Consider the following 26974-nt stretch of genomic DNA (forward strand, 5'->3'; position numbering starts at 1 on the left):
GCTGACGAAACAAAAATTTGCAACATCTCGGCTATAAAACCCAAGGGCAGAGTATAGAATATTTGGTACTGTCCTAACCTCAACGTGCGAGGAAAGGGATTTAGGGGTAATTATTTCTGAGGATTTAAAAGGTAGGAAGACAATGCAATAGAGCAGCAGGTAATGCTAGCAGAATGCTTGGTTGTATTGGGAGATGTATTAGCAGCAGAAACAGGTAAGTGCTCATGCCGTTGTACAGATCACTGGTGAGACCTCACTTGGAGCATTGTGTACAGTACTGGAGGCCGTAAAAGGAGAAATACTACCACAACAAGAGGACAGTCATAAGCTAGAGGGGCAAAGGTTTAAAGGTAACATCGGGAAATATTACTTTACGGAAAGGGTATTGGACACATGGAATAGCCTTCCAGCAGAAGTGTTAATACAGTAAAGACATTTAAGCAAGCATGGGATAGGCATAAGGCCAAGCAAGATATAGGATAAGGGCAAGTACTAAGGAAAGTACTCAGAGGTTGGGCAGACTGGATGGGCCTAATGGTTCTTATCTGCCGTCACTTTCTATGTTTCTATATACCACCAGAAAACAGCCGATGTGTCTGCTGCACTTTTTTTATTATATATATATATATATATATACACACACATATACATACTTTATTAAAATATAAAAATTGTATTACAATCCACTATGCAAAGCTTCGTATAAAGCAGGGGCGTCCAACATGCGGCCCGCGGGACCTTGAGGTGCGGCCTGCGTGAGATCGGCAGCCAGGATCACAAGAGCCCTGCTGCTTACTTGTGGGAGGTCTTATTGTCCTGCACAGAGGAAGCGGGAGGCCACGCTGTGACAGGGCCAGGCTAGCTGGCTCATGTGTCATATGAAGTTTAGCCGGGTCACGGAGCGCTTTTGTGTCCGGTTCTGTATACTGTGACCCGGTAATATATTATATTGTGTTTATTGTGTAACCGGCCCAGAGACTGATGTGGATTCAGCCCCAGCCTTCAAAGAGACAATCCTATAATCTGGCTGGGGCTCTTAATCAGCCAGCACAGCCCTGTCTGCCCAGACGGCCCCCGCACTACAGGGGGGATAACACAGGTGGGGGAACCCATTGTATTCTGTAATCCCCTCACCTGATACATCCCCTGTATACCGATGGGATTTGTGATGGGATGTGGCTGATGGGATTGGGGGTTGGGTTCGGTACACATTGCATTGAGATTATATATAAAGTTCTGTGTGTTTGTAATAAAGAGAGTTCTTCTTGGTTTACTACGAATGGTGGTCTGGATGATCCGTGGATAGCTGAGTGCGATCCGTATGAGGGACTGACTGGTGATTCCTCAGACCTCAAACAGGGGTACCCAGCCTTGGCTACGGTGACCCTGTAACACACGCCCCCTGCTGAAGTCTGTGAGCGGCATCGAGAGCTGTAGTGCAGGTAAGGGGGTGGGTGTTTGAATGAGTATGCCTGATTGAGGGAATTAATCTGAATGAATGAATTTGTGTGTGTGTGTGTGTGATAGCATGGATGTGTAAGTGCTGGAATCTAGGCATGATGGGACCGTGATTGCTGTTAGCAATCACACTCCTATCATGCCAAGTCAGCCAGTACATGCTGAAACCTGGCTAGCTGCCCCCTTGTGTATTGATGCTGCCAGCAGTATGGGGTCTGCACTTACAGCCATAAAGTTTGACAAAGGCTGATGGTAGAATTAGTGCTTGGAAAGGGTTAAAATACTAGCATTTGGAATACCCTGGGCTGTCTAGTTTTCAAAAATATATGACTTGATGGGGTAAATTGTATTGGCCGAAGTACCAGATTTGGAAAAAATGGCTTTGAAATAGCAAAACGCTACCTGTACTTTTTGCCCCATAATGTGTAGAAAAAAAAGCAAAAAAACATAAAAACATTGGGTATTTCTAAACTCAGGACAAATATTAGAATCTATTTAGCAGGTTTTTTCATTACCTTTTATAGATGAGTAAAAGATTTTTCAACTAAAAGTTAGAAACAGTCATTTTTTTCAAAATTTTTCACCATATTTTATACTTTTTTTAATAGTAAATAATATGATACAATCAAAACAATGTCATCTCAAGAAAGCCCTTCTTGTCCTGAAAAAAACAATATCTAACGTGTGTGGGTTCAGTAAACGGGAAAGAAGAAAATTACAACTAAACACGAGCAGCGCAGAAATGTTAAAACGGCCATTGTCACGAAGGGTACAAAAAGTAAAATCAGCCTTTGTCACGAAGGGGTTAAATTTGTTCCCAAAGCTTGAAATGTATATAACTTAAAGGTCAAATGGCAGAACAAAGATCCAAAAAAAACAAGTACATTGTGGCAGGTGTAATTACACCAGGATTTGAATAAATTAAGCTAAATTTTATTTTGAGTCCATTGAAGAACAAAAAAAAAAAAAAAAAAAAGAATAAAGCATGCAAACCTAGTATGCGTTTTTCATACCATATACAGAATAACAAAACAATGAAGACAATACAGACAAATAATTTCTCTTCAAATCTTAACATATATTAAATCGAAACTGAGTATTACCATAGATTTAAATCCCCTTATTTTTTTGTTTCTGTGTATTAAAAAAAAAAAAAAAAAGTAAAATTTTTTAATTAACAGCAAGCTCATACTGAACAATGTACTACTGAGCAAGCTTAAATGCAAAGAGAAGGTCATGTCAGTGTGTACTTTAAAAATGGTAATTTATATAGAGAAAGAAGACAGCTTTCTTTTAGGGTGAAAGGATTCAAAGATATGCCTTTATTTAAGGTCAGTAAGATTAGAAAAAGGGTCAACTACACATATATCTGTTTAAAAGATGACAATCATTCAGGAGCATTCACAATCTTTCAGAAGTTAAATTACAATTTATAAAGTGCACGCAGATTTCAAAGCATTATTACAACTCAAAATATAAAAAGAATGAATACTCATGAATTGTGATAACCCATTCTGGTACAAAACGCAAAGACCCTGCAATTGGAGTTTCAGTTTAAAATGTAATAGAGGTATGGACACAACTAAAACAGATGGAAGAGGACTGCTCGGAAGAATACTTGTTTTCCAGAAATATTTCACTTTTCTGACCCCATAACAAGCATACAATTTAACCCCTTAATGACAATACAGTTTTTTTACTCGTAGTATATTGTGGGACAATGGCTAAATTCAGTGTTGCTGTTTAGCTGTGATTTTCTTCTTCCTCATTTCGTGCTCCCACACATATTATATGTTGTTTTTTTTCAGGACAAAAACAGGGCTTTCTTTAGATACCATTATTTTTATCATATCATCTAATTTACAATATAAAAAAGAAAAAAAAATAAGAAAATATGGTGATTTTTTGTTAAAAAATTACTGTCACTTAAAAAAAAAAAACAACTTTTACTCATCTGCTAAAACTAATGAAAACACCTGCTAAATAGATTCTATTTGTCCTGAGTTTAGAAATACCCAATGTTTTGATGTTTTTTTTCTGCACGTTATGGGGCAATAAGTCAAAACCATTTTTTTCCCCAAAGCTGGCCATTCTGCCCCATGTGTTATTTCAGGTATCTTTGAAGCCGAGAAGCCTCAGCATATGTGCATGTCAGCAACGGAGGTTCACAAAATAGCAGGGAGTCGGGAGAGAGGCAGAGTGGTGTATGGGAGGGGGGAGGAGTCAGAGGGGTGTATGGGAGCCACCCTCCCATACACCACTCTGGCTCCTCCCCCTCCCATACACCACTCTGCCTCTCTACCTGGCTCCCTTGTGTCTTGTGAACCTCTGTTGCTGACAGGAGGCAGAGTGGAGTATGGGAGGGGGGAGGAGGCAGAGTGGAGTATGGGAGGGGGGAGGAGCCAGAGTGGTGTATGGGAGGGGGGAGGAGCCAGAGTGGTGTATCTGAGGGGGGCAGGAGGCAAAGTGGAGTATGGGAGGTGGGAGGAGGCAGAGTGGAGTATGGGAGGGGGAGGAGCCAGAGTGGTGTATGGGAGGAGGAAGAGTGGTGTATGGGAGGGGGGAGGAGGCAGAGTGGTGTATGGGAGGGGGGAGGAGGCAGAGTGGTGTATGGGTGAGTTATAGTGGTGTATGGGGGGTATAATGAATTTCAGAGTGGCATATCTGGGGGAGGCAGAGTGTGAATCAGGGAGAATTTCAGGGTGGTGCAGGGCATTTATGGGGAGCGGAGTGGCATATCAGGGTACACAGTGGCATATAGGGAGGTATAAGGCATAAATGGGGGCGAGTGGCATATTGGAAGTTATAAGGTATATAGGGGGTATAAGGCATATCGATATTAGGCATATCAGGGGGGCATAAGACATCTGGGGGTAAAAGGTATATCAGGGGGCTCAGTTGGATATCACTGGCATATAAGGAGTATAAGGCATATCGGGGGCACAGTGGAATCTGGCATATAAGAGGTATAAGGCATATATCGGGCAGAGTGGCAAGCTGGGGGTCAGATGTGCATAACTGGGGGCAGTTTGGTAAATAAAAGAAAATATAAACAAGGCTTTTTTCTCAGTTTTTATTAAATATGAAAAATAGTTGACATATGTCAGTAAAATAAGGTGAATAGCGAGAGGCCATTGCAATAAAGAGATGAAAGTGTAAATTGTACGTTTTTTATTACATTATTTTAAATTAAAAGAAATTTTATCCGATTAATCGAAAAAATTATCGGCCAACTAATCGATTATTAAAATAATTGTTAGTTGCAGCCCTAGTCAATTTAACAAAATGCAAGGTTAGTGAACAGAAGAAAAATATCAAATCAATATTTGGTGTTACCACCCTTTGCCTTTAAAAGAGCATCAATCCATCTAGGTACACTGGCACAAGTCAGGGATTTTGTAGGCATATAGTTAGGCGTATGATTAAAGAATTATACTAAACCGGTGTTAATGATCATCAATTTAATATGTAGGTTAAAACACAATCTTTAACAAACAGAAACAGCTCTGTAGGAGCCAAATTAACTAACAAGGTGAGGTTGCTGAAGTTTTGTGTTAAAAAGTGTTCGCCATGGGAAGACTGAGCACAGCAACAAGACACTAGGTAGTTATACTGCATCGGCATGGTCTCTCCCAGGCAGACAGGGTTTCCATGTGTTTTCTCCAAACTAAAAAAGCACAAAGAAACCGGGAATATTGAGGACCATAGACACAGTGGTTGGCCAATGAAACATATTGCAGCTTATGAAAGACACATCATAGTTACTCCCCTCTGCAATCAGAAGATGTCTAGCTCAGCTCAGCATTGGCAAAAAAATACCAGTGGGAGCATCTGCTGTCGGGAGAAGTCTGGTCAGAAGTGGTCTTCATGGAAGACTTTCGACCAAAAAGCCATATCTCTGGCACGGAACCAAGGCCAGGCAACAACTATTCATTAAAACAAAGGAACTAGGGTACAGGAAAATGGCAGCAGTTGCTCTGGACTTATAAAATTGAATATTAAATATTTGGCTGTAGCAGAAGGCAGTTTGTTCGCCGTAGGGCTAAAGAGTGGTACAAGAATGAGTGTTTTTTTGCAGGCAGCAGTGAAGCACAGTGGAGGTTTCGTGCAAGCTTCGGGCTGCAGTTCTGGAAATGGTGTTGGGGATTTGGTCAGAATGGTCTCCTCAATGCTGATAAGTACAGGCAGATGCTTAGCCATCATGCAGTTTCATTAAAAATGCATCTGACTGGCCCCAAAATGTATTCTGTAGCATGACTATGGCTCTGCAATGTAATTTGTAAGGGAGCACCAACTGGAGGGAATTAAACCAGATTTGCATCATCTTGTTTTTCTGTATTCTTACTTCTGTCTCATCTTTGCCCACCTCTCTCCTTGCCTTCTGTCTTTATCCACTTTTCCATGAATCAGTCCTCCCGCACATTTCCACAAAAAGGTGGAGTCTGTAGCGTGACTATGGCTCTGCAATGTAATTTGTAAGGGAGCACCAACTGGAGGGAATTAAACCAGATTTGTGGTTACCCCTGGTGCTGAGGAGGGAGCAGGTCACAGTCTGTGACTGCCGCAGGCATATCCACAGCCTGCTGAGAGACTACTCTCTCAAGGACAGTCTAGAGGCTGAAGACTAGCCCCATTCTCCTCGGCCCCCCCCCCATTTCCCCAGGTTATGTTCCACTAAAGTGCTAACCATATGCACCATGTCTGGAAATGTAATTGTACACTGCTTCTACTGAGCTTTCCGTAACTGAAGTCGTACTGTAACGTGTATAGCCCTGCGCTGCGTCGCAGTACTGCTTATCGTCTATCTGTACCGATAATACCGATTTATGTACTCCTGCTAAAACAGGTTGATGTCTGTTTTATCATAATCAGTTTGTATAATAAACTTAAATACTATGGCTCTGCAATGGCAATACCATCACTTCCAGGATTCCTTTTTCTTCTTTATGCTGACCATAAACTCATTCTCTCTCAATGTCTCTCTACCTCTGCTGACCACTTCTGTGTCCTTGTTTCCTTTCCTGCAGCTCTGCTTATTTTCTTGCATCATCTTGTTTTTCTGTATTCTTACTTCTGTCTCATCTTTGCCCACCTCTCTCCTTGCCTTCTGTCTTTATCCACTTTTCCATGAATCAGTCCTCCTGCACATTTCCACAAAAAGGTGGAGCCTTTGAGCACACCCTTTCACGGATTAAAGGAACAGGGGAGAAGTACTCCGACAGGCAAGAATAACGCAGACAGATTCGCAGAAAAAGAGAAGGGTTTTGAAGGGGAGATTCAACATTTTTGAATAGAATTGGAATCTGCAGGAGTAATTAAAAAAAAATAAAAATGGAATCACGCAGTGACCTAGTATCTGTTATCAGAGCCACCTTTCGTATAGGGCAAAACAACCCCCATACTCAGGAGTGCTCCGTGATCCCACCTGTCTTATCCTCAGACACCTCTATAACCAATGTCCACTATCAAGCTTGTTGCTGACTACAGCTGCATTGCTCAGGTATCAGGTGATTATGTTTGATTACAAATGGCTATTAACTCACAATCAAAGGATTTAATCAATATCTATATCCTGTGGCTTTGAACCACTGGTGCTATACCTAACCACTAGGCCAACAGGTGGCTTAAGAATTGCTGGTCTCTGCCTCCCTATTGATATTGGCTTCAGGCCTGCTTATGACACATCTGTGGCTTGTTGGCTGCATGCCTGTCTCTTTCTCACCTGGGGCTCGCTAGGTGATCATCTTCTTGGGCAAGCTCCAGGCTAGAGCATTTGTTTCTGGCCCTAATTGCACATGGAGGCTTTTGATATTTTTGCTTGGTATTTTGGATTTGACCCTTGGCATGCCCCCCAACTGTCCCAATTTGTGTGGGACAGTCTCGATTTTGGGACTCTGTCCCACTGTCCTGCCTATCCCTTCCTCTGTCCCGCTTTATCAGGGCCGTAGTAACGGTGTGGCGAGAGAGGCACTTTCTCGCCTCGGGCGTAGCTGAGAGGGGGCGCTCAGCCTGCAGGAATGGCTGGGGAGATCATAATCTCCCTCTAACCAGCCCAATATTAGGAAGTGCGAGGTCAGTCATGTCATACCTCGGCTTCCGTGCTTCCTAATCACTACACGCCGGCAAATGATGTTGAGCGCCGGGATATGACATCATACCCCTGCGCTCTGCATCAAAAGCCGGTGCATAGTGATTGAGGAGCACTGAAATGACAGACCTCGTGCTCCTACGACAGGATGATGGATGGAAGATGAGAAAGGTAAGATGAGGAGAAGGCCAGTGTTTGTGTGTGTGTATATATATGATGTCCTGATGAAAGTCTAATAAATAGACTGAAACGTTGATTGGAAAACTGCAGTTTCTGGAGTGATTATTTAAAGAAGTCCCTGGAGTGCCGGTAACTATTTTTGGATTTTTTATGATTTGCTGTTACAGCTACTTGGCACTGGGCTAAAAAGGTGGTGATTGGTGTGCAATTGTTAATTTTGGACATATGTATATATATATATATATATATATATATATATATATATATATATATGTATGTATGTGTGTGTATGGGCAGGTGTGTGTAAGAGCAGTGTAGGTATTTGTGTGTTTGTAAGCTGGTGTGTGAATGTGCGTGTGTGTAAGGGCAGTGTATGTATGTGTGTGTTTATGGGCAGGTGTTTGTAAAGGCAGCGTGTGGGGGCAGTCGTGTGTAAGAGCAGTATATGTGTATTCCATGTAAATGGGCAGGTGTATGTAAAGGCAGTGTATGTGTGTGTTTATGGGTAGGTAGGTGTGTGTCTGTGTGTTTGTTCATGAGCAGCTGTGCGTTAGGGTCCTGGGCCCCTGAGAATGATACTGTATCGAATTGTCAACAGGATTCATCACCTTCCCTGTCATGCTGCTGAGCACAAGGAAGATTCTGTTAACGTATTCAGAATCACCTGCCTCAACCAGTTTATGGTAGACAAACAGGATCACCTGATTGCAAAATAAATATCTTCCAACAACCATGCCAAATCATTAAGTTTGTGTATCTCACTATATTCAGCTGAATACTGTTGAAAAGTTGCGGCTGTAACTTGAGAATGTATGTATTTTTTTTTTTTACACATGGAAAACTTAAGCTCTGTATAGAATTAAAGGGACTGTTTTCTTTTGGCAAAACATCAGCTCTAAATGTAGGACATATCCTTATAGGTATGAAGAGAGTTTAACCTTAAGGGTTTGTTTTAATAGAGAGAGAAAAAAATACCACCCAAAGCATGCTCCAAAAGATCTTGACCCAAATAAGTATTTTTCAAGAAAAAAAATCCTACAGATAAAACTCTTAGAGCTCTTCTCAGCCAAATAGTAATACACGCTACCATCATGAGGTACTGAGGTCCTGGTTAACATGCAAGCTGCTTTAATAGCAAAGTCACAAAGAAAATAAACAGCAGCACTGACAGAGAGAGTACACCAAGTGTCCTCGTTACCAGATCTCATGACAAAATCGTCCTCTGCCTACTAAAACAAAACACATAATTTGATTGCAGATAAGAATCATTTCACCAATCTAGTGCACCCTCTTCTCAAACCTTAATCAGTCCTTAGTCTTGTCTTAGATTCAGGATAGCCTTATGCATTTCACATGCATGTTTAAATCCCCTTACTGTATTAGCCATTTGTTCTGAAAGGCTTTGCATTACATTGTTAGTAGACTTGGGCACCAGGGGGCTCTTCGTGTTCGTCTTCGTAGATTTTTTTCCCCCCCCGAATTCCGCGAATATTCACCTGGTCCTGTCTTCTCTTCAGGCGAATATTCGTGGACATTCTTCGTGTTCAGTTTTTCTTCGTTTTTGCCGGTTAAGGGGTTAATACGGGGTTAAAGCAGCTCTGGCGCCAGGAGTTTAAATGTCCGTATGAGGAACTCTATTGGTCGTCAGCAGGGGGCTCGTCTGCCAATGGTTAATGGCAGACGAGACCCCTGCTGGCGACCAATAGGGACGCTCGTACAGACTGTTAAACTCCTGGTGCCGTAACTTGTCCGGCAGATCCCACTGGTCTCCCTGTTCTATCATTTATTAACTGATAGAACAGGGAGGCCAGTGGGATCTGCCGGGTAAGTTGCAGCATTGGGATTTTAAAAGTCTGTACGAGCGACTCTGTTCCGCAAGATAAAAAAATAAAAAAGTGTCCCTCTTTCACAATTTCAACTGTTGGGAGATATGTAAAAGGACTTAAAGAATGGTGTTCGGGGGCACCAATCTGTTAAGTGCTTTGACCATTACTAAAAGTTGTAGTGTACTGTAAAATGTAAGCGTGTAGTACTGTCCTTTACCAAGGATACTTCTAAATATAACAAAAATATTTCTTCTGGCTTCAATGATATTATGTTTTCAACTGCTGCTTAAAAAAAATGTAAATTCAATAAATACACGTATTTGAACCAAAGTACAAAAACCAACAGAATACTGAGTCACACAGAATCTATGCATGGGTAGGCAGTAATCCATATTCATAACCAACTTAAATAAACAGGATGTTACACCATGACAGAGGTGCAAAGCCATGGAAAACTACAGTATTTAATAATAAAGTACAGTCCTAGCTTTATTAATACTATATTTTAATACACATGTCACAGTTAAAGAACAACTGTGGAGAAAAGACACCAACATAAGCGATTTAAAACTAATGCAAGGATATGGGAAATACCCACACCCCCAATATTGCATGCTGGGCGCATCCATATTGAACACATCAGTCGCAGCTGACCGAAGATGCGCGTCCCATACATGTGTGGCGGCCATTTTTGTTAGTGGTGTGGGCATTACGATAAATAGCAGCAGCCATTTTGTGCATTCATTTTAAATCACTGTTAGTGTGAAGGAGGTTAGTGGGGGATTTGTTAGATAAGGTTTCGTTTAGGGTTAGGCACTAGTTAAAACAGATAAAAATAGAAAAGAACAGAAGAATTAAAATTATATTTTTAGGATTTTTCCTATTTATGCTAGTTATGGATAATTTACATAACTGTAAAACAGAGCATATGCAAATTTTTTTTTACGCATTTTTCAATAAAAAAAACCTCTTACATATGAAAATATGGTTTTAAAAAGGTCCCTCTTATCCTGAAAAACTTATTTGTGTGGGTTCACTAAATGAGAAAGAGGGAAATAAGTATGGAAAAAAAGGCCAAAAATATTGCTCTGGCTTTATAGAGGTAAAAAGTCCTTTAGGGGTTAATCCCTTGATATAGTTACATTTCCAGTCATATTGCCCTTCTCAGGTGATGCTCCACCCTCAATATGTCCCTTTAACAACAATTGACGTGCCTGGCACTTCATGTGATTAAACGGGTTTAAACATGGTGTAGCCGTAATGCTTTGATATCAAGGCATTCAGCAACCCGAAAGGGCCCAAGTCTTATTGCTTCCTGGAGCTACATTGAGGCATTCAGTGACACAGAAAAACCCACCCCAGGACGCACGTTGACCGATGCGGAGAGCCTCTCCGGAACCGTCACTGTGTGTCCTGGCATTTGAAGGAAAGAAAGAAAAAAGCAATATGCTACCTGTAATTACTGCCCTATATTTTTACAGCTAAACAAAACACAGCAAAAATGTTAAAACAGCCATTGTCACTAAGGGTAAAAAAAAACAAAAAAAAACAGCTCTGTCCTTTAGAGGTTAAACGAATATATAAATATTTGATACAATATGTCCCATTACAAAGATTATTAATAAAGATCTCAACAAAACATATGTAATAAACAGAACAAAGTTTTTTGATAAAGTATCGATCGATACATTAAATATTAGGCAATATATAGTAATCCTAAACAGTTATACAATTAAACCAGCCATTTAATAAGCAAATATATTAATACATTAAAGTATTGATAAATCAGGGTAACAATGGACACATATTACATTGCTAATCACATTAAATTTGAGAAAAATAAATTAAATGTTCATTAATAAAAGTAGATTAATCCAACAGTACACACACGAACAACCACACACCCAGCAGTCGGGACTTGACTATCCCTACTGCCTGAGCATGTTCTGCAAAACCCTTGGCACCAGGAAGGGATTTCTTCTCACCATGGCAAACTGGCGCACGTGGTTAGTCGAGCCCTGCTTTACACAGCACCATTCTCTAATGCTAGACAAAGATAGACCCAGAAGGACAATCTGCCCAGAGATGCTTAGATTGTGATTTCTGTCAGCTCTGGCTGGGCTCAAGTTCTCTTTCATCCATTAGCACAAAGCTAGGCAGTAAATCTGGCCACCTCATCCTACTTCTAGAAGTGAATGTCCAAGCAAATGCCTTACACTTTCAGAGTTTTTTTTTGCATTATTCTACCTTAATGAGTATTCTTACACTTCTCTCTAAGAGACGTAGACCTCCCCAAATCCAGTATTGGTACAATTAAATTAGTAAATTATCATTCTTTAACTTTTTGCAAAGTTCATACCTTACGTTGATATCTCAAAACACAAGTGATGTTCTGTACAGTTGCCTTCTGTACAGTTTTGAATGATACCTCCAGTATTATATGAATTGTGATGGTTATCTTTATTCCTATAAATAGTATGTAATTAAATGAATTACACAACACGAGAAATGATGATCATACATAGACATATATACATAACTTGAAGTAATCATTTTCTGTACGACTATCAGTCTCTCACATGGTTGTGAGAACTCTCTTTAATATGTTTTGTTGGCCCTCCTCTTACAGAGATTTATTAACCTGGTATAAAGTTTTACAGAATTACCTCCATCCATCCTTTCGAAGATAACTGAAAGCACCATCCACAACTGCTGCAAAGAACTGCCCTCCTGTTATGAATAATGTGTTAATTGTAACCAGTCTTCCTCTTAAATGTGGCGGAGCAGCTTCTGCAATATACACTGGCACGGTCATAGAAGCAATGCCTAGATAAAAGGGGGAAAAAATTAGTCTATCAACAGAGTTTCAGACACAGAGTTGACATTACTACATGTATGTGTTGTATAATATATCAAATAACAGATGGAATAAGTATCTTGTGATAATACCTTTTTTATTGGACTAACAGAATTTTGGAATGACAAGCTTTTGGGAGCTCTTCTCCCTTTCTAAAGTCTCAGAGCTCCCAAAAGCTTGTCATTCCAAAATTCTGTTTGTCCAATAAAAAAGGTATTATCACAAGATACTTATTCCATCTGTTATTTGATACTGACACCACTGAACTAATACAGCTACAACCTCTACTATATATATTGTATATACACACACACAATTATATTTGACATACAATATGTGTGTCTGTTTTAGGGTGTGTTAGTATGAGTGTGTGTGTAAGTATGTTAGTATGTATTTAATGTGAGTACTGTACAGTATGTGTATACGGCAAAGAAGTTATGTGTATGTTGTATAACTAAGCAGAAACACACATAAAACAATGTTATGCATTGATCAGCTGGCGAAAATGTTGAGACCAAAGGCTTGCATGAACCTGTTTCCCCTAGGAACAATGGTTCAGTATTTACTGCACCTTTATAGAATCTAACTACAGTGAACAAGAATTAACTAATATTCTAAGCAGTATTATCTGGAATTGATCATGCGAGCACTGTATCTGGTTAATAATCGCACAAACATGGACCTGAAATTATAAAATACACAGCGAATTGCCGGGGCAGCTAGGCACAAACACACCATTTTTTTTTTCTTAACTCCGATCATAAAGTAGAAAAACAAAACACATCCAACAATTTACGTGGGCACGTACAGGAAATATAATAAAATTGGTGCTTAATGCTTGAAAATGATCACCAAAAGGAGGGAAATCCTTCCCCCCCCCCCTCGCATAGCATCTTGGGATTATATCTAGACTGCCTTATAGAAAATCAAGCCATGTCAGAGCACATGTGAATACATAGATACCAAGTCTGAAGTGTTTCACACATGTCTGAAGACAGAAGACTGCTAAGTGGAAAGGAGAATGTCACCTAAAACCAATATTGATCCAAATCTAGGCGTTGCCTTGAAAAATGTTTAAGCCATAAAGGGGGTCAACTAAAAGAAATGAACAGAAAGTAGTACAAACAAAAAGGTATCATGGGACTGGCATAGGTGTAGAATATGTGTGTTCAAAGTAAGGGGCAATATCTAATGTTTATCAAATTAACACCAATTTTCCATTGATAGAAACTTTACACTCTAAAAGGAAAGTAGAAAGGAAATAAAAAAAAAAAATCCAGATGAATTTTATGCATTTTTACCAGAATATACCATACTTTAAAGTGGGGGTGCGGCCTATAATTGGGGTTTAGCAAAATTTGTATTGCCCAACGCCCGGGGCATGCAGGTCCGTGCGGGCAAGCAGCAGGGTTAGAATCCAGAACCCCCGCAGAGCTGCATGGGACCTGGATCCTACTCTCCAGCAGCCTGTGGAGGTCTGCATGATGCGCGTAGACAACCTCCGCTGCTGGCACTTCTGCCGTGGAGCACCAGATGGTTATGTCACACCAGTGCTCCAACATAGAAGCCCCGGCAGCTGAGGCTGTCTAAGCGCATCGTGCAGATGTTCACTGGCCGGACCCACTAGACACCAGGGAGACTGGGGGGTGCATTGGTAAGTCTGGGAGGGGGGGGCACTTCAAGGGGGCATAAAGCATATTTGGGTGACATCTGCAGGGGGGAGGGGGGAATATCTAGAAGTAAGGTGCATAATGAATTAAGGGGGGGACCTTAAAATGGCTATTGGTTTTCCAAATTTCTGTTTATATATAACATATGCTGACTAACTGTATTGAAGATACCAAAAATGTTAAAATACATGTATTACTGTTCATTAGGTAAAAATACCGTTTTACCATTCCACTGTGTATTTTTTCTTTAAAAATAAAATTTTTATTTAAAATAGCACCAAACTTTTAGGGTGCGGCCTATAATCGAATGCGGCCTATATTCGAGCCAATGCAGTATATAACAGCCATCCATGCAGCTGGATAATCATTATCCACTTGCATTAAAAGCTGTGTATTTTACCATTACAGTTCATAAAATAAACTGTTGTGTTATTTTGGTTTCAGATTATTACAGCTATTTTTGTAATGCTATTTTGAAAAATCAAATATTGAATGTACACACACCTACTACTGAATCTATTGATGCTCTCTCTCGATGATAGAAAAAACAAAAATTATACACATTTTCAGCTTCTCTGAATATAAGACTACTCTATCGGAAAAAAAGTTTTACTAGTAAATATTTATTCACATGTAAAGTTTTTCAGATTTAATAAACTATGATTGAGGAAAATTCATTTCTTGTTTTTATTTCCTTTTATTTGCCAACCTGCCCCCCGTGCTCCACACTTCCTAGTGTCTAGTGGGGGCAGCCGGTGGATGTCTGCGCGATGAGCGTAGACAACCTCTGCTGCTGCCTGGCTTTTCCTCTGGGGCTTCTTTGACGGAGCACCAGAAGGTCATGTCACGCCGCCAGAAGTGCCGGGCAGGAGCAGAAGTTGTTCATGTGCATCAGGCCCTGACTGGGACAAAAAATAGGCCCGGGCATTTAAGACTGAGCAGCCCATTTTTATTTATTTATTTATTTTTAAAGCCCACCCTTCATGTGCATTTCCCCAAATCACTTAAACATTCATGATAGACACGGGCATAAGGGGCAGGTGCTGACTGAGCCTATTTTAAGGTAGGTGCCTGGAGCTACAGCTCCATCAGCCCCTATGTCAATCCGGCCCTGGGCCGCCCGGCCCACCGGGAAAATGCCTGGTGTGCCCGATGGCCAGTCCGGGCCTGATGTGCATCACACAGATGTTCACCGGCTGCCAGAGGGGAGGATCCAGGTCCTCTGCAGTGCTACGGGGGATCTGGAGCTTAGTCTTATAGTCAGACCTCTGAGTATTTGCGCTGAAAAAACCCTTGAGTTTATACGTTACACCTTTTTCATCGTTTTTTGGGTTTAGCTCAACTCAGGATTTCACAAATACAGATATACTTAGTTACTATTAAAAAGTATTACATGACCCTACATAACACTTTTAAAAGAGACACTGTAGCCATCATATGCTCTTAACTGTGTCTCTCTTTTAACCACTTGATGACAATTGCCGGTCAGGGCACGTCACGGAAAAACAGGACCGCCAATTCAGCCACACGGCGTTTTATTAGTGAAAAAACGCTGCGGCCAGATGTTAGCTGGTCTTTAACAGGAAATCAAACAATGCCATATCCACTGTTTGGCGTTTCTTCAGTCCTCTGGCGGTTTTCTGCTTTTTTGGGCTCTGTGGCAGTTTTTCTAAATCGCAGCATGTTGACACTCGTTTTTTGCAAGGAAATCTTGGCGTTTTTCTCCAATAGAAGTCTATGGGAGAGAAAAAACGCCATGAAAAAGCCATGTGGGTTTTTTGCCTTGGCGTTTTTTATGGCTTTTTTTCCCACAGTTACAATGCAGAGAATGGACCCAGTATCTGTGTGTCCTACGAGAAATAGGCTGGAAACAAACAGTTTCACACAAAACAAAATCAAATGGAGAAGATGTCGGGTTATAAAGGGCAATGTCTAATATTAATAATTAAAAAAATGATGTTTGACCCAGATAAAAGTCCACGAATTAAGCAGATGTATATACTTTCAGCATGACCGGTCTCATGTCAAATCTTCCTTGTAGAAAATCCAGAATAACCTAAAGGTGAAGCAGAGAGATTAATGTTCTGATTAAAAAAAATAAAAATAAAAAAAAGAAGCACCAGGAGTAAGAGATCTTCCAAATCCAAATTGTGTTCTAAAATAGTTATTCTCCTACTATTCAGCAATGTAGCCACTACTCATGGAAAAGCACCTTATGTAAAAGCAGCCTACTCTCAATCCCAGTTGCGGATAGAACATTGGACCTTGGTGCCAAAAGTCATACCTTAAGTAAGAAGGCTTGCCTGAAGGAGAATCTGATGAGTTCCAAACACTACACTCTTCTTAGCCAGACTGGCACAATTGGGATTACTGAGGCTATGCCCATTTTGATGCTTTTGATCACCCTGGAGATGAAGGCAAGCGCATGGAACACATACGCCAGGGGAAAATTCCACTGGCTGAAATATAGCGTCTAAAAACATCTGTCTTGACTTTTTGTGATAGGAAATAACTTTGATACGCAAAACCTCCTTGTTCAAAGTCCATTGAAGATCCTGGAGAAATTACATGATGTTGCTGCAGAAATACTCGCTAAATTTAACCCAAGAATAATTCTGATGAGACAGAATCCAAATTTCTGTTCTGAGTACATCCTTGCTTGTTGATGTATGGCACCGTCATACAACTATCTGACTGCCGACAACTTTGCCACAGACACGATTTCCCAATGCGTTAGGCCAAAACTACCACAAGTTACATGTAGATTGAATAAAAACTGTATTATTTTAAAGACCAGGGTGTCTGCAAGGTTTCTGATTTCATATAGACAGCCCAACCAAAACAGCATGCATCTGTAGTAACACTACAGGAGGGGATATGTAAAGGATGCCCCAAATAGAGAATGTTATGGAACCAAAAACCATGTCAGGGACCATTTGAACTTCAGTGGGATTCCAACATTTTTGTCAATGAAAGATAGGTCATGGGACATTATATCTGGCAAAAACCCTGGCAGGACTGATTGAGCGGGCCATATATTGTCACGCCATGCAGCACACAGATTATCCGACCATTTGGAAACAACTCTGGTATCTATATAATATAGGCTTTGGATAATGGGAGAGAGATTTCATGGAGATCTTTACCATCTGAATCCTCCACAAGGACTGATATATCTTGTGATATATCTCCCATTTCATTTTATAATTGTCTTGCTGATTTGTAACCTTTATTTTCTGTATGTCATTTTTTCCTGTTCAATTAATCGGCTCTGGTCTTTGTCCCGCAACATAACCTCACTGCTCTGACAGTTATCATATAGCTCTGATTATTAAAGTGATTTTTTTTTTTGTACTATCATTATATTGCGTTTGGGAAACATAAGTATATAAAAGTCTAGGTGGTAACAGTGAATTGTAGTACTTCGGTGATAGTGTAGGAAGGATTTCAGGGGTTAGTTTGGTGGTTGCTGGGAATAGTAATAGAGATCTGGTGTTACTAACCCTTTCACTCCCACACTCACCCCACTGTCTTAGCCAGGCCCTTATAGCCGACACTCGTGACAGCTCCCATAAAAAGGAAGCAGAGAAGATGGCCTCCCACGAGTTACCTCCAGGCATTAGAGATAGCAGGTTGATTTGTCAGATTCTATTCCACTTCCTCTAGAGCAAAGCTATGAGTCCCTTCATCTGAAAGCCAGAATGTCTCTAGCAGCCTATTCTAGAAATGACTCCAGTTTAGTGCCATAAAGCAAGCCGTCAGTGAAAGACATGGCACACAAGGCGCAATCCACAGACCATTGCCTAAGCCATAGTGTGCATATGGCAGAAACAGTTAGGGCAGTTAGGGCCAGCTTACATTCTCAATAGGTTTTTCACAAAAATACCGTAATAGCAGATTTGATGGCTACAATCAGCAGGAATATACCCTTCTAACTGATGTAGCCAGGATTTAATGGCCCTTGTCTCAAATGCTGAGGCAATAGCAGGTTTAAGGCGAATAGTAGCAGATTCAGAAGCTCTTTTTTGGGAACTTTCTAAGTTACAATACATGTGCTTGTAAAAATATGATAGTTCCTCAAAAAGGTATAGTAACTTTAGACACTAATGGTTTCACTTCCCTAGGGGCCAGAGTCATTAGGAATTCTTGCCTCATCCAGGAGAGGAAATCAAGACGCTGTCAGGTCTTTAGCTCTGGAAAAAAAGGAGCACACCTTTAAAGGAGGATTGTACAGTCTTAAACTGAGAAAAAGAGTGCTTTGTTTTTGTAGACAAAAGCTAAGGGGCTGACATCCTGAAGGAAACAGGATACAGCCCTATCAATACTTCACACGTAATATATTTTGAGGTTCATTTGGCATTTATTTCAAGCTGTACAAATTGACTAATATTGATATAGCAGCAATTCTAGATGCAAACAATGAACTTGTTGATGACAATAAGTTTCACTTGAATCAGTCTTGAAATCAGACCCATAGAGTATGTTTGTTAGGTAAAACTAAACTTGATTATATCACTTACCATCAAGCTCAGTTTTGTTATAAAAAAAAAAAAAACCAATCATGTCATTCAACATATAACCACGAGTATCTAAAAAGTACTCCTACTTGAATGAGAATAAAAGAGCACAAACCCCCCCCCCAAAAAAAAAACACAGCTGAGAATACTCTGAAAAGAGGCAGGTCATAGGTGAGCCCAATCAATCCTACCCATAGTGAAGGAAATAAGCAACTTTATCCTATCCAGGGCCAGGCATGGAGTGTTCCCAGACCAAGGTTCCCTCAGCAGAAATAGAGCTGCTCTGGAGACTAGAGAAGGAGCATTCATCAGCCCTTCATCCCCCAACTGTAAGGACCACAACAGGTAGGGGAATTAGGGACACCCTCCACAGAAAAAGTAGTATTATGTGTAATTTTGGCAGAGACTGGTGGTGAAACAGTCGCATACAAGAGCAGAAAATATTTGGCTATCTTTGTGAGGGTATCTTGAATTGGTGGGCTGCTAAACATTTCCAAACAGCAAATACTTATGCACTTGGGTTATTTCTTGAGCCTTTACCCACACCCTTCAATCCTTCCAGCAAGTGTCAGCTGTGAAGACAATGCATTATTGAGTAATTGGATATTCAAACAATAACAGGTAGACCGGCGCTCTGCTTGCTCCTGAACAGTAATCATGGAGCAGGCCATGATACCTCCTGCTGACATAGGCCAATCGGTTTTCAGCAGGAAGATCTCTCCACCATTGAAGAAAAAGAAAACAGGTCTTACTATTACACCCAAAAGGTCATCTTGACACCTTTTTGTAACGCTAATAGTACACCCATAGGAATGATACGTTGTTAAATGATAGATGGAAATAACACTTTCTAAATAAACATCATTAATTCAATGCCTACTACAAACATTAGCTGCTAAACAAGTTTGTCAGGTTTGTCATGAGAAAAAATACATATTTATAAAATGTATTTGGCAGCAAGAAAAAAAAACAAAAAGAAAATGTCCATCATGGTAGCCAAAATGTAAGTCTTCAAAATTTTTCTGAGCTTGTAACTTAAGACTGTCCACTTTAGCTAAATAAATCTAGCTTTTAATTTTATCTGAGTCAATTTTTAGCCACATAGCACTGGATGAGTATTCAAATAATACAAGTTCACATTAGCAAAATAGACCTGCAAAGTCTATTATTTTAAAATACTAAAATAAAAAAAAATATTTATGGACGCTAATCATTTGAGCCAAAGCAAGCAGTTATTCAAATTAATACTTCTTGAAACAAATATTGCAGTTAAGTATTTATAATATGTACATACAAACAAGATGTTAAACTATTTTGGCAAAAATTACCCATACTGTTTCAAACACAGACTTTATATTGACATCACCCACTAACCTACATTTGTTGAAAAAGTACCAGAAATAACTAAAAGAAAATAACCCATCACTGAAAGCAATGGGAAGCAGTAGTCAATCGCATGTATTCTAGCAGAACATTGGCTGCCACTACTTCTTTTTACTTAATTATTATACTTGGCTATTTCTCAAATTGCGAAGAATGCACAATACGTATAGTTTTGTTAGTAGTTCCAGTCAACTAACTAGAGCAGAGCATTTGGGAATTTTGCTAGCTTTGTAGTCATTTTCCGAAAGTTACACATAGCAACTTAAAAAAAAAAAAAGACACATTTGAAAGTAATTATTGCGTCTTGCAGCTCTGTGGTTAGAGACAGGACACAGAAGACAAATCAGGACAGCTGGGATTTTTCTGTCCGTTTGCCCTTGTAGCACTATGTGCAATGTTCCTGCAAGTTTTGCTTTAGAGTGTTAACTGGTATTTTGAAGGAAATCTGCTGCCTTGGTACTTATTTCACTTTCCTGGAAAGCCATCCTATAACAGAATTTCTAAGATCAGTTGGTATTGAAAAACATATTTTGGAGTATGTAGACAGACAAATGGGAAACTTCTCCATAATATAGTTAGAGAGTTATACCAAGTCCTATTCTTTTCTCATCCTACATCTTTTTCCTTTGTTGCTGTTTGGGCAGTAAAAACAGCTAAGTAATTGTTGGATCATACCTTAGGTTTTCATACAATAACAGGCTGCCCTTACTCTCAGGGAATCAATGCATAACAAAAAGGTAGTGCTTTCAGATATAAACAAAAAGCGCTTAAAAAACAAAGTGGTGCTGGGTGGTATGGTAGAAAGTATCCGAAGATGTCCCTTGCTCCTTTTTTATTTATTTTACTATAATCATTCAACATTCCTAAATTACCCAGAACTTTAAATTTGTATTCTGCATAGAATTAATTGATTTCAGCTTTCCTCCGAGTCCCTTTTATCAAAGCTGATGTAAACGGTATTGTTTGGTATCTTCTATGGTAGCAGCCAATGAGTTCCAAGTATATCCTTTAAACAGACATAGAGCGATAAACTCCTCAATGGCTAGTTGACAAGTTATATTAGGAGTTGCTTTATCAGTCAACATGCTACAGACTGATAATTATTAAAGGGCGATGGACATATTTAGAATCTGACATGACCTGTTTTAGGGAGGTGTGGTGTTCTACCTTTAACTAGCTTGACAGTGACAGGTACAAAGAAGCTGTAGTATCAATCTAATAAAGAAGGTTTATCAAGGAAGCTTCAAGAAGGATTGAGAAATTGCACATGGCCAGGGCTCCAAAATGTTGGTATCTATCAAGACTACTAAATTCTATGTAGATCTATGTTAGTTGATGTATGTTGATGTCATGTACGTCAGAGCCTTTGAATGATGTATTAGGAAGCAGAGTATTATGGTATTTGCACAGCAGGGTGGACATGCATTAATCAGCCCTGCTCGAAAATGTACACATTAGAATTCATCTTTGTTAACAAGCCTTTGCAGAGGCGGTGTAGGGTTAGATTTATTCTATTAATGTATTCTCACCTACTATTGTGGACATACCATCAGATATTTCTTGCCTAATTCCACCATACTTATGCAACACTCTATAAAACTTTTGTTATCATGTAATACGTTGAAGCTACATATAAAATAACAGATGTGACAGTTATGTATTTACAGGGCAGCCAGGAAAACAAAAAGCAGCCATGATACAATTCTAGATGGCATATGGCAATCTATGGCTATCTATGAAAAATGTCATTAAAAACGATTTATACATGGAATACGCTCGGAATCACTCAATCCCTTATCAAGAACAGTACCTTCCTTCAAGATAAACACCCTACCCCACGGTAACATGTGCTACATTATGCAAACACAGAGGATGGATGCTTTTTATTTAAAGTGTGTGACTTGCTCATGCATTTCACGCAATGTGCCCAGGACACTTAATTTCTCTTTATCGTCATTACAGGATCTACATTTTAAGTAGAGGGAAATATTGTGTAATGTTCTTTTCTAAACTGTAAACTAAATTGCCATTTTAAAGATGCGATGATAAAACAAAGGCATCTCTAAAAATTCAAAACAGTTGTGGTAAATACGCTGCCCGTCTTTTTAATATTGAGTTTATAAGTGAATAGGGAGGCTTCATTTGAATGTACATAAAACCCAATTTAAAACAGCTGCATTTTCCAATATATAATAAATTAAAAATTAACAAGTTTATTTTTACCTATTTTTCTGTATAGCTATTAACTAACCACCACCCTGAATACAATAGACCATTATGGTGCTCAACACAAAGATATACTGTATGCAGCAACAGGTCCTTTAAGAAAAAATGACTCCTACCCATCAAATAAAAAGTTTAGATGAAAAAGAACTTTGAGGTCATCCTTATAGTGTGAGATACACGTACTGATGTGTGTGTGTGTGTAAAGCTCTGCAGATGTAGAATAAAGAGCACGGATGCATAATTAATAAATACCAAGACATCCATCAGTCACAGCCCATCCCAGTCATTGTCCATGATATGATGTGCATGTGTTATCTGTCTGATGACATGTCAAATGAAGGCACCTTAATGTTCAACGTCAGGATTCTCTGCTACAGTCACATCCTGGTGAGTTGTATGACATCACGCTGGAACTCTAACCACAGGGTCCATAAAGAGATAACTAGCATGCGAGGAGTAAAATGAGCATCTCTGTGAATAGATCATCTCGAGGACTCCTTGCAGGATGATAAAATGGGATTCTGTGAATCAGGCTACCCAACGACTCCAATCCCAATACAAAGTTTGAAGCAGCTAGGAGTAAGGCACGGTACGCGGTGTACAGGCGGGTCCCGGACACACGTATCCCCGGTCTGTGTGCATTCTCTAATGTCCCTCCATTTACATAACACGGATACCGAGCCTGCCTATGCTGCCCAGAGCATCACTTACCGATGCCGAGTCCCACCACCACGCGTCCCCCGAGCAACGTCTCCTTGTCCCGGGCAGCGGCAAGCACGACAGCTCCCACCGAGAAGAGCAGGCTGGCCAGCAGGATGCACGGTCTGCGCCCGAAGAGTCCATTGAGCCCCCCGCCGGCGAAGGCGGACAGCGCCGCCGCCCCCACCGTGCTGGAGACCAGCAGCTCCTGCCATAGAGCCGACAGGTTCATCTCCTTCTTGAGCAGCAGCATGGCTCCGGACACCACTCCCGTGTCATAGCCGAACAGAAAGCCTCCTAGGGCCGAAAACACGGACACCACGTACACAAAAGCCGGGGTGACATCCTGTTGGAACTGCTTGCGGGCCGCCCGCTCCAAGTCCCCGCCAGCCGCGGTAGGACCGGCTCCCACGGGCATCCCTTGGCTGTTAATGCTGGTGCAAGAGTCGGCTGGGGCAATCAGGCTCCTCTCCCCGGCTCCCTCATCCTGCTTCCTCCTCTTCTTCTCCCCCATTAGGTTGCTCAAGCTCCGCAGGGTGTACTCCACATTATCGCTCGCTTTGCGGGACATAGGTAGAAAGGGGAGAAGGGTTGCTTTGCGCTCGGGTCCCTTGAAATCAGGGAGAGCGCAAGTCAGGGCGGCCTGGAGCGAGAGCGCCTCAAATTCAAACCCAAAGTGCAAGCCCGCGAGGCCGCTCTATTCAGGGTGAAGCCCCCGCAGCGGGTGAGCAGACCCTATGTAATTCAGTGTGGCCCCCGCCCTGACTTCTCTCTTCTCCCGCTGCAGTCAGTGGGTATGTGCCGGTCACAAGCGCGTTCCGCTACTTTCAGATGACTTTGAACATGTTTGTACGATACTCCCAACAGTTGAGAACCGTTCGTGCCCGGCTGTGCGCCCAATAACACAAGCGATGGGCGGGCAGCGAGAGACTGAATGCTGGCACTGGGTGCTGAAGAGTTGACAAGCTGGAAAGGGCGGGGCGTGACTTGGTGTGTCACGTGAGGCGCAGCATCTGATTGTCTGACGTCACACGGGCACCTTTCTAGGTGCATTTCGCCTACAGGCAGCGGCGCCTATTGCGTGGTCCGTCCGCGCCTCGGTCTCTGGATGAAGATTGATGAATTGTAGTGCAGATAACGATTGCCGCACTTCGGAGTCACATAACAAGCTAACACACCGCAGCTGGATTACGTTATTGTGAATACTAAAAGGAAAAACACAATGCCCTACAGCTATTCCGTGTTAAAACACAGCTATACAGATCGTGAGACTAAAGGCTGTGATTTGTCAGCAACGGCATCCATTTCAGTGTCTGAATCCATTTTAACCCTATTTCTGCATGAGGAGAGGGTGTATTTACAAGTACGATTTACCCTACATTTTATTATAAATTAATCTTTTGTGCAATAAAATAGTGCATTCTGTATTTGTCCATCCCTAACCATTGGAAGTTGTCTTAAGTGGGAATTTCCATGGTGATGTTGTGGATGATATCACCAGAGCTGGTGTATCTGGACCCTTATTGCGTTGCAGAAGGCAAAATGCTACCCACACCCCACCTCCTTTTAGTAGTAAATGGCTGTGCCTCCAAACATCCTGTGGTAATAAGTAACGAAGTTATTAGTGGCAGCTTCAAAGGAGCAGTCCTGGAAATATTTGGACACCAGCCACTTATATTTTAGTGTGTGGTCGAGCTTATGTGCCCACATGCCACATGAGGGGCATAACTAGAGACCACAGGGCTCCAGTGTGAACAGCAAACAGCATGTCTGTGCCATCTTTGACCACAGGCAGCTGTGCCCTCAAGCAGCTTGTCCATGGCATCTTTTGTCTCTAAACAGCTCGTCTGCACCCCCAGTCTGCCTGTGCCATCTCTGCCCCTAAACACCCTGCTTTTGCCATCCCTGTCTCCTAAATAGTCTGCATGTGCCACCTCTGCCCATTAAACAGCCTGCCTGTACCACCTTTGCCCCCTAAACAGCCTGTCTGTGCCATCTCTGCCCCTAAACACTAATACATTCAGTCACTCACTCACTCACTCACTCACTCATTCCATTTATTCACACTTACAACCCCCTTACCTCACCTGCAGTTTTCTCTGCAGTGTTCGCTCTCTGTAGAAGTAAACTCTCTTTTCCCATCAAAGGGATGAAACCTGGGTGGGAAAAGAGATTTTCCTTGTATCGGTTTCTCGGTAGGCCAGTCCGGCCCTGCAAATGACTTTTAGAGTAGCAGAACGCTGATACCCTCATACCCAATAAACATTCTGGGGTCCTGGTAAATATGGACAGCAGGCAAAGAAAACAGAGGAATTTGGCTTCCTAAATTGACTGCCCTTTCTAAACAGCAAAACATGTGCTTGGGTACATTCCCCATTTGGTTCAGACAAAAATCGGAGGGCATTTATAATTTGAGAACAAAATTGGTTACCCGGTGCCCATATTAACTCTCTCAATAACGCTCTCTCACACACACGCTCAGTAAATGTTTCCCTACCTTCTCTGCCCCCCACTTCTGCATGTACATTTTTTCTCTTCGTCTGCATGGACACAACCTAGCGCTAACTTCTGCTAAAATGGTGGCACGCCTGGTGACATCCTCTCCACTGATCATTCAATCGTGGGAGAGGATGTCTATAAAAGTGTCGCCATTTTTGACTGAAATTCATCTTAGGGCAAAATTGCCTTGAGGTGATTGGAGGATCATGGGAGAGGACGGCACCACAGCCACCTTTTTGGTGGAAGGATATGCCCGCGGAGATCCCAACGAAAATAGAAGAGAGAGGATGCAGAACTGGAATAGGTGGAAGTGGTTGGCAGATAAGGTAGAGAGTGTGAGGGATAGAGTGAACTTTTTACTTTTAGTTCTGCTTCATGGGGGGTTTTGAGTCTTTGCACAAATCACCGTATTTGCCAAAATTCAGTAATTTAGCAATTCATACCAATCCGAATGCACAAGTTTAGCTTACAGTACAATAAAAAATGGAGCACAATCACTCATAAGTACAGTAGTCTACAGGTACTTTAATTTGGGTACAATTGGTAAATTAGGAAAGGAGGTCCATGGCCAACAGCCTGTACAGTCTAAGGCTGTTTAGCCTTATTTACCTCCAAACATTTGAGCATTGCCTTTTTCTCAAGGTCTTTATTCCTGCATGTAATATGAAGCTGTATGCCCCAACCATTTTATCTTTCAGATCCTACATCCTGGACGCAGTTCAGACAATTATTTTACTGTGATTCTCATGGTTGTAAGACATGTGTGTACATGGTTAACCTATGCAGTAGATACCCAAAATCATCTTCATTGCTGACAATATTTCATTGTAGGACAAAGGGAACATTTTTTATTCTTATTTTTGTCCGCTACTCCTTGCTTTTTTTCTATCAACAATAAAAAGCAGACTGATAAAGATTTTACTTCTCCTAGTGTGCTTTTTTAGATAAAATTTAGATATAATTTAGGTATTACTGTCCTAACACATTACCATGGCAATCATGATTACTCAAATGAAAAGGCAGGTTAAATCACTTAAATGGTGTAGTTAAACAGGATCAAATGAATAAAGGTTAGGATTTGTACATACAGATGCTGACATGAAAACAAAAAACTACCTACATTATAGGCTTTGCGATTCTCAGCGTAACTGGTTTGGAAGCATTTAGTTTAAAAGTAGTACCGGTATTTTATCTTGTGGAAACAGAGAGCTGTGTCAAAATATTCCACAATTATCATATTGGTTTCCTCTACTGAGGTTATATCTTCCCAAATTTGCAAGCATAGTCCAAACAACTGGGCTCATCTTATGCTTGTTGACTTCCCTTCAAATGTTCAGTGGGACTGATGGAAGCCTTTGTGAGTTAAGTCACATGTGCTCAAGTGTGCCTCCAAGGGAAAAATTGCTAAGCATGATAATGTTGCTTCAGCCAAATCAGCTGAAGAGGAACATTAACAAATAAAGTTGAGAAATATCTGAATGTCAATGAAAATTCATTGATGTTGTGAGTAAGAAGATAACCAACTAGTATAAATAAAAAGCAGGTTACACAAAGAGGCATTGGAAATAATG

The 26974-nt window shown here is 40.9% G+C and overlaps 1 protein-coding gene across 1 annotated transcript in view; it reads right to left on the minus strand.

The window, feature by feature from the left end:
- LOC149302873 (proton myo-inositol cotransporter-like) overlaps positions 1–23475 on the minus strand; it is a 49401-nt gene extending 25926 nt beyond the window's left edge. The window contains exons 1-2 of the mRNA XM_089482131.1: positions 22917–23475; positions 12219–12378 (exon numbers count right to left, since the gene is read on the minus strand). Coding sequence (XP_089338257.1) covers positions 12219–12378; positions 22917–23475 — 719 coding nt within the window. The remainder of the gene's footprint in view (positions 1–12218; positions 12379–22916) is intronic.
- Positions 23476–26974: the final 3499 nt, after the last annotated feature.

This window comes from Sceloporus occidentalis, unplaced genomic scaffold, assembly GCF_023333645.1.
Source record: "Sceloporus occidentalis isolate IW3139 unplaced genomic scaffold, rSceOcc1.0.p SCAF_17, whole genome shotgun sequence".
Lineage (NCBI taxonomy): Eukaryota > Metazoa > Chordata > Lepidosauria > Squamata > Phrynosomatidae > Sceloporus > Sceloporus occidentalis.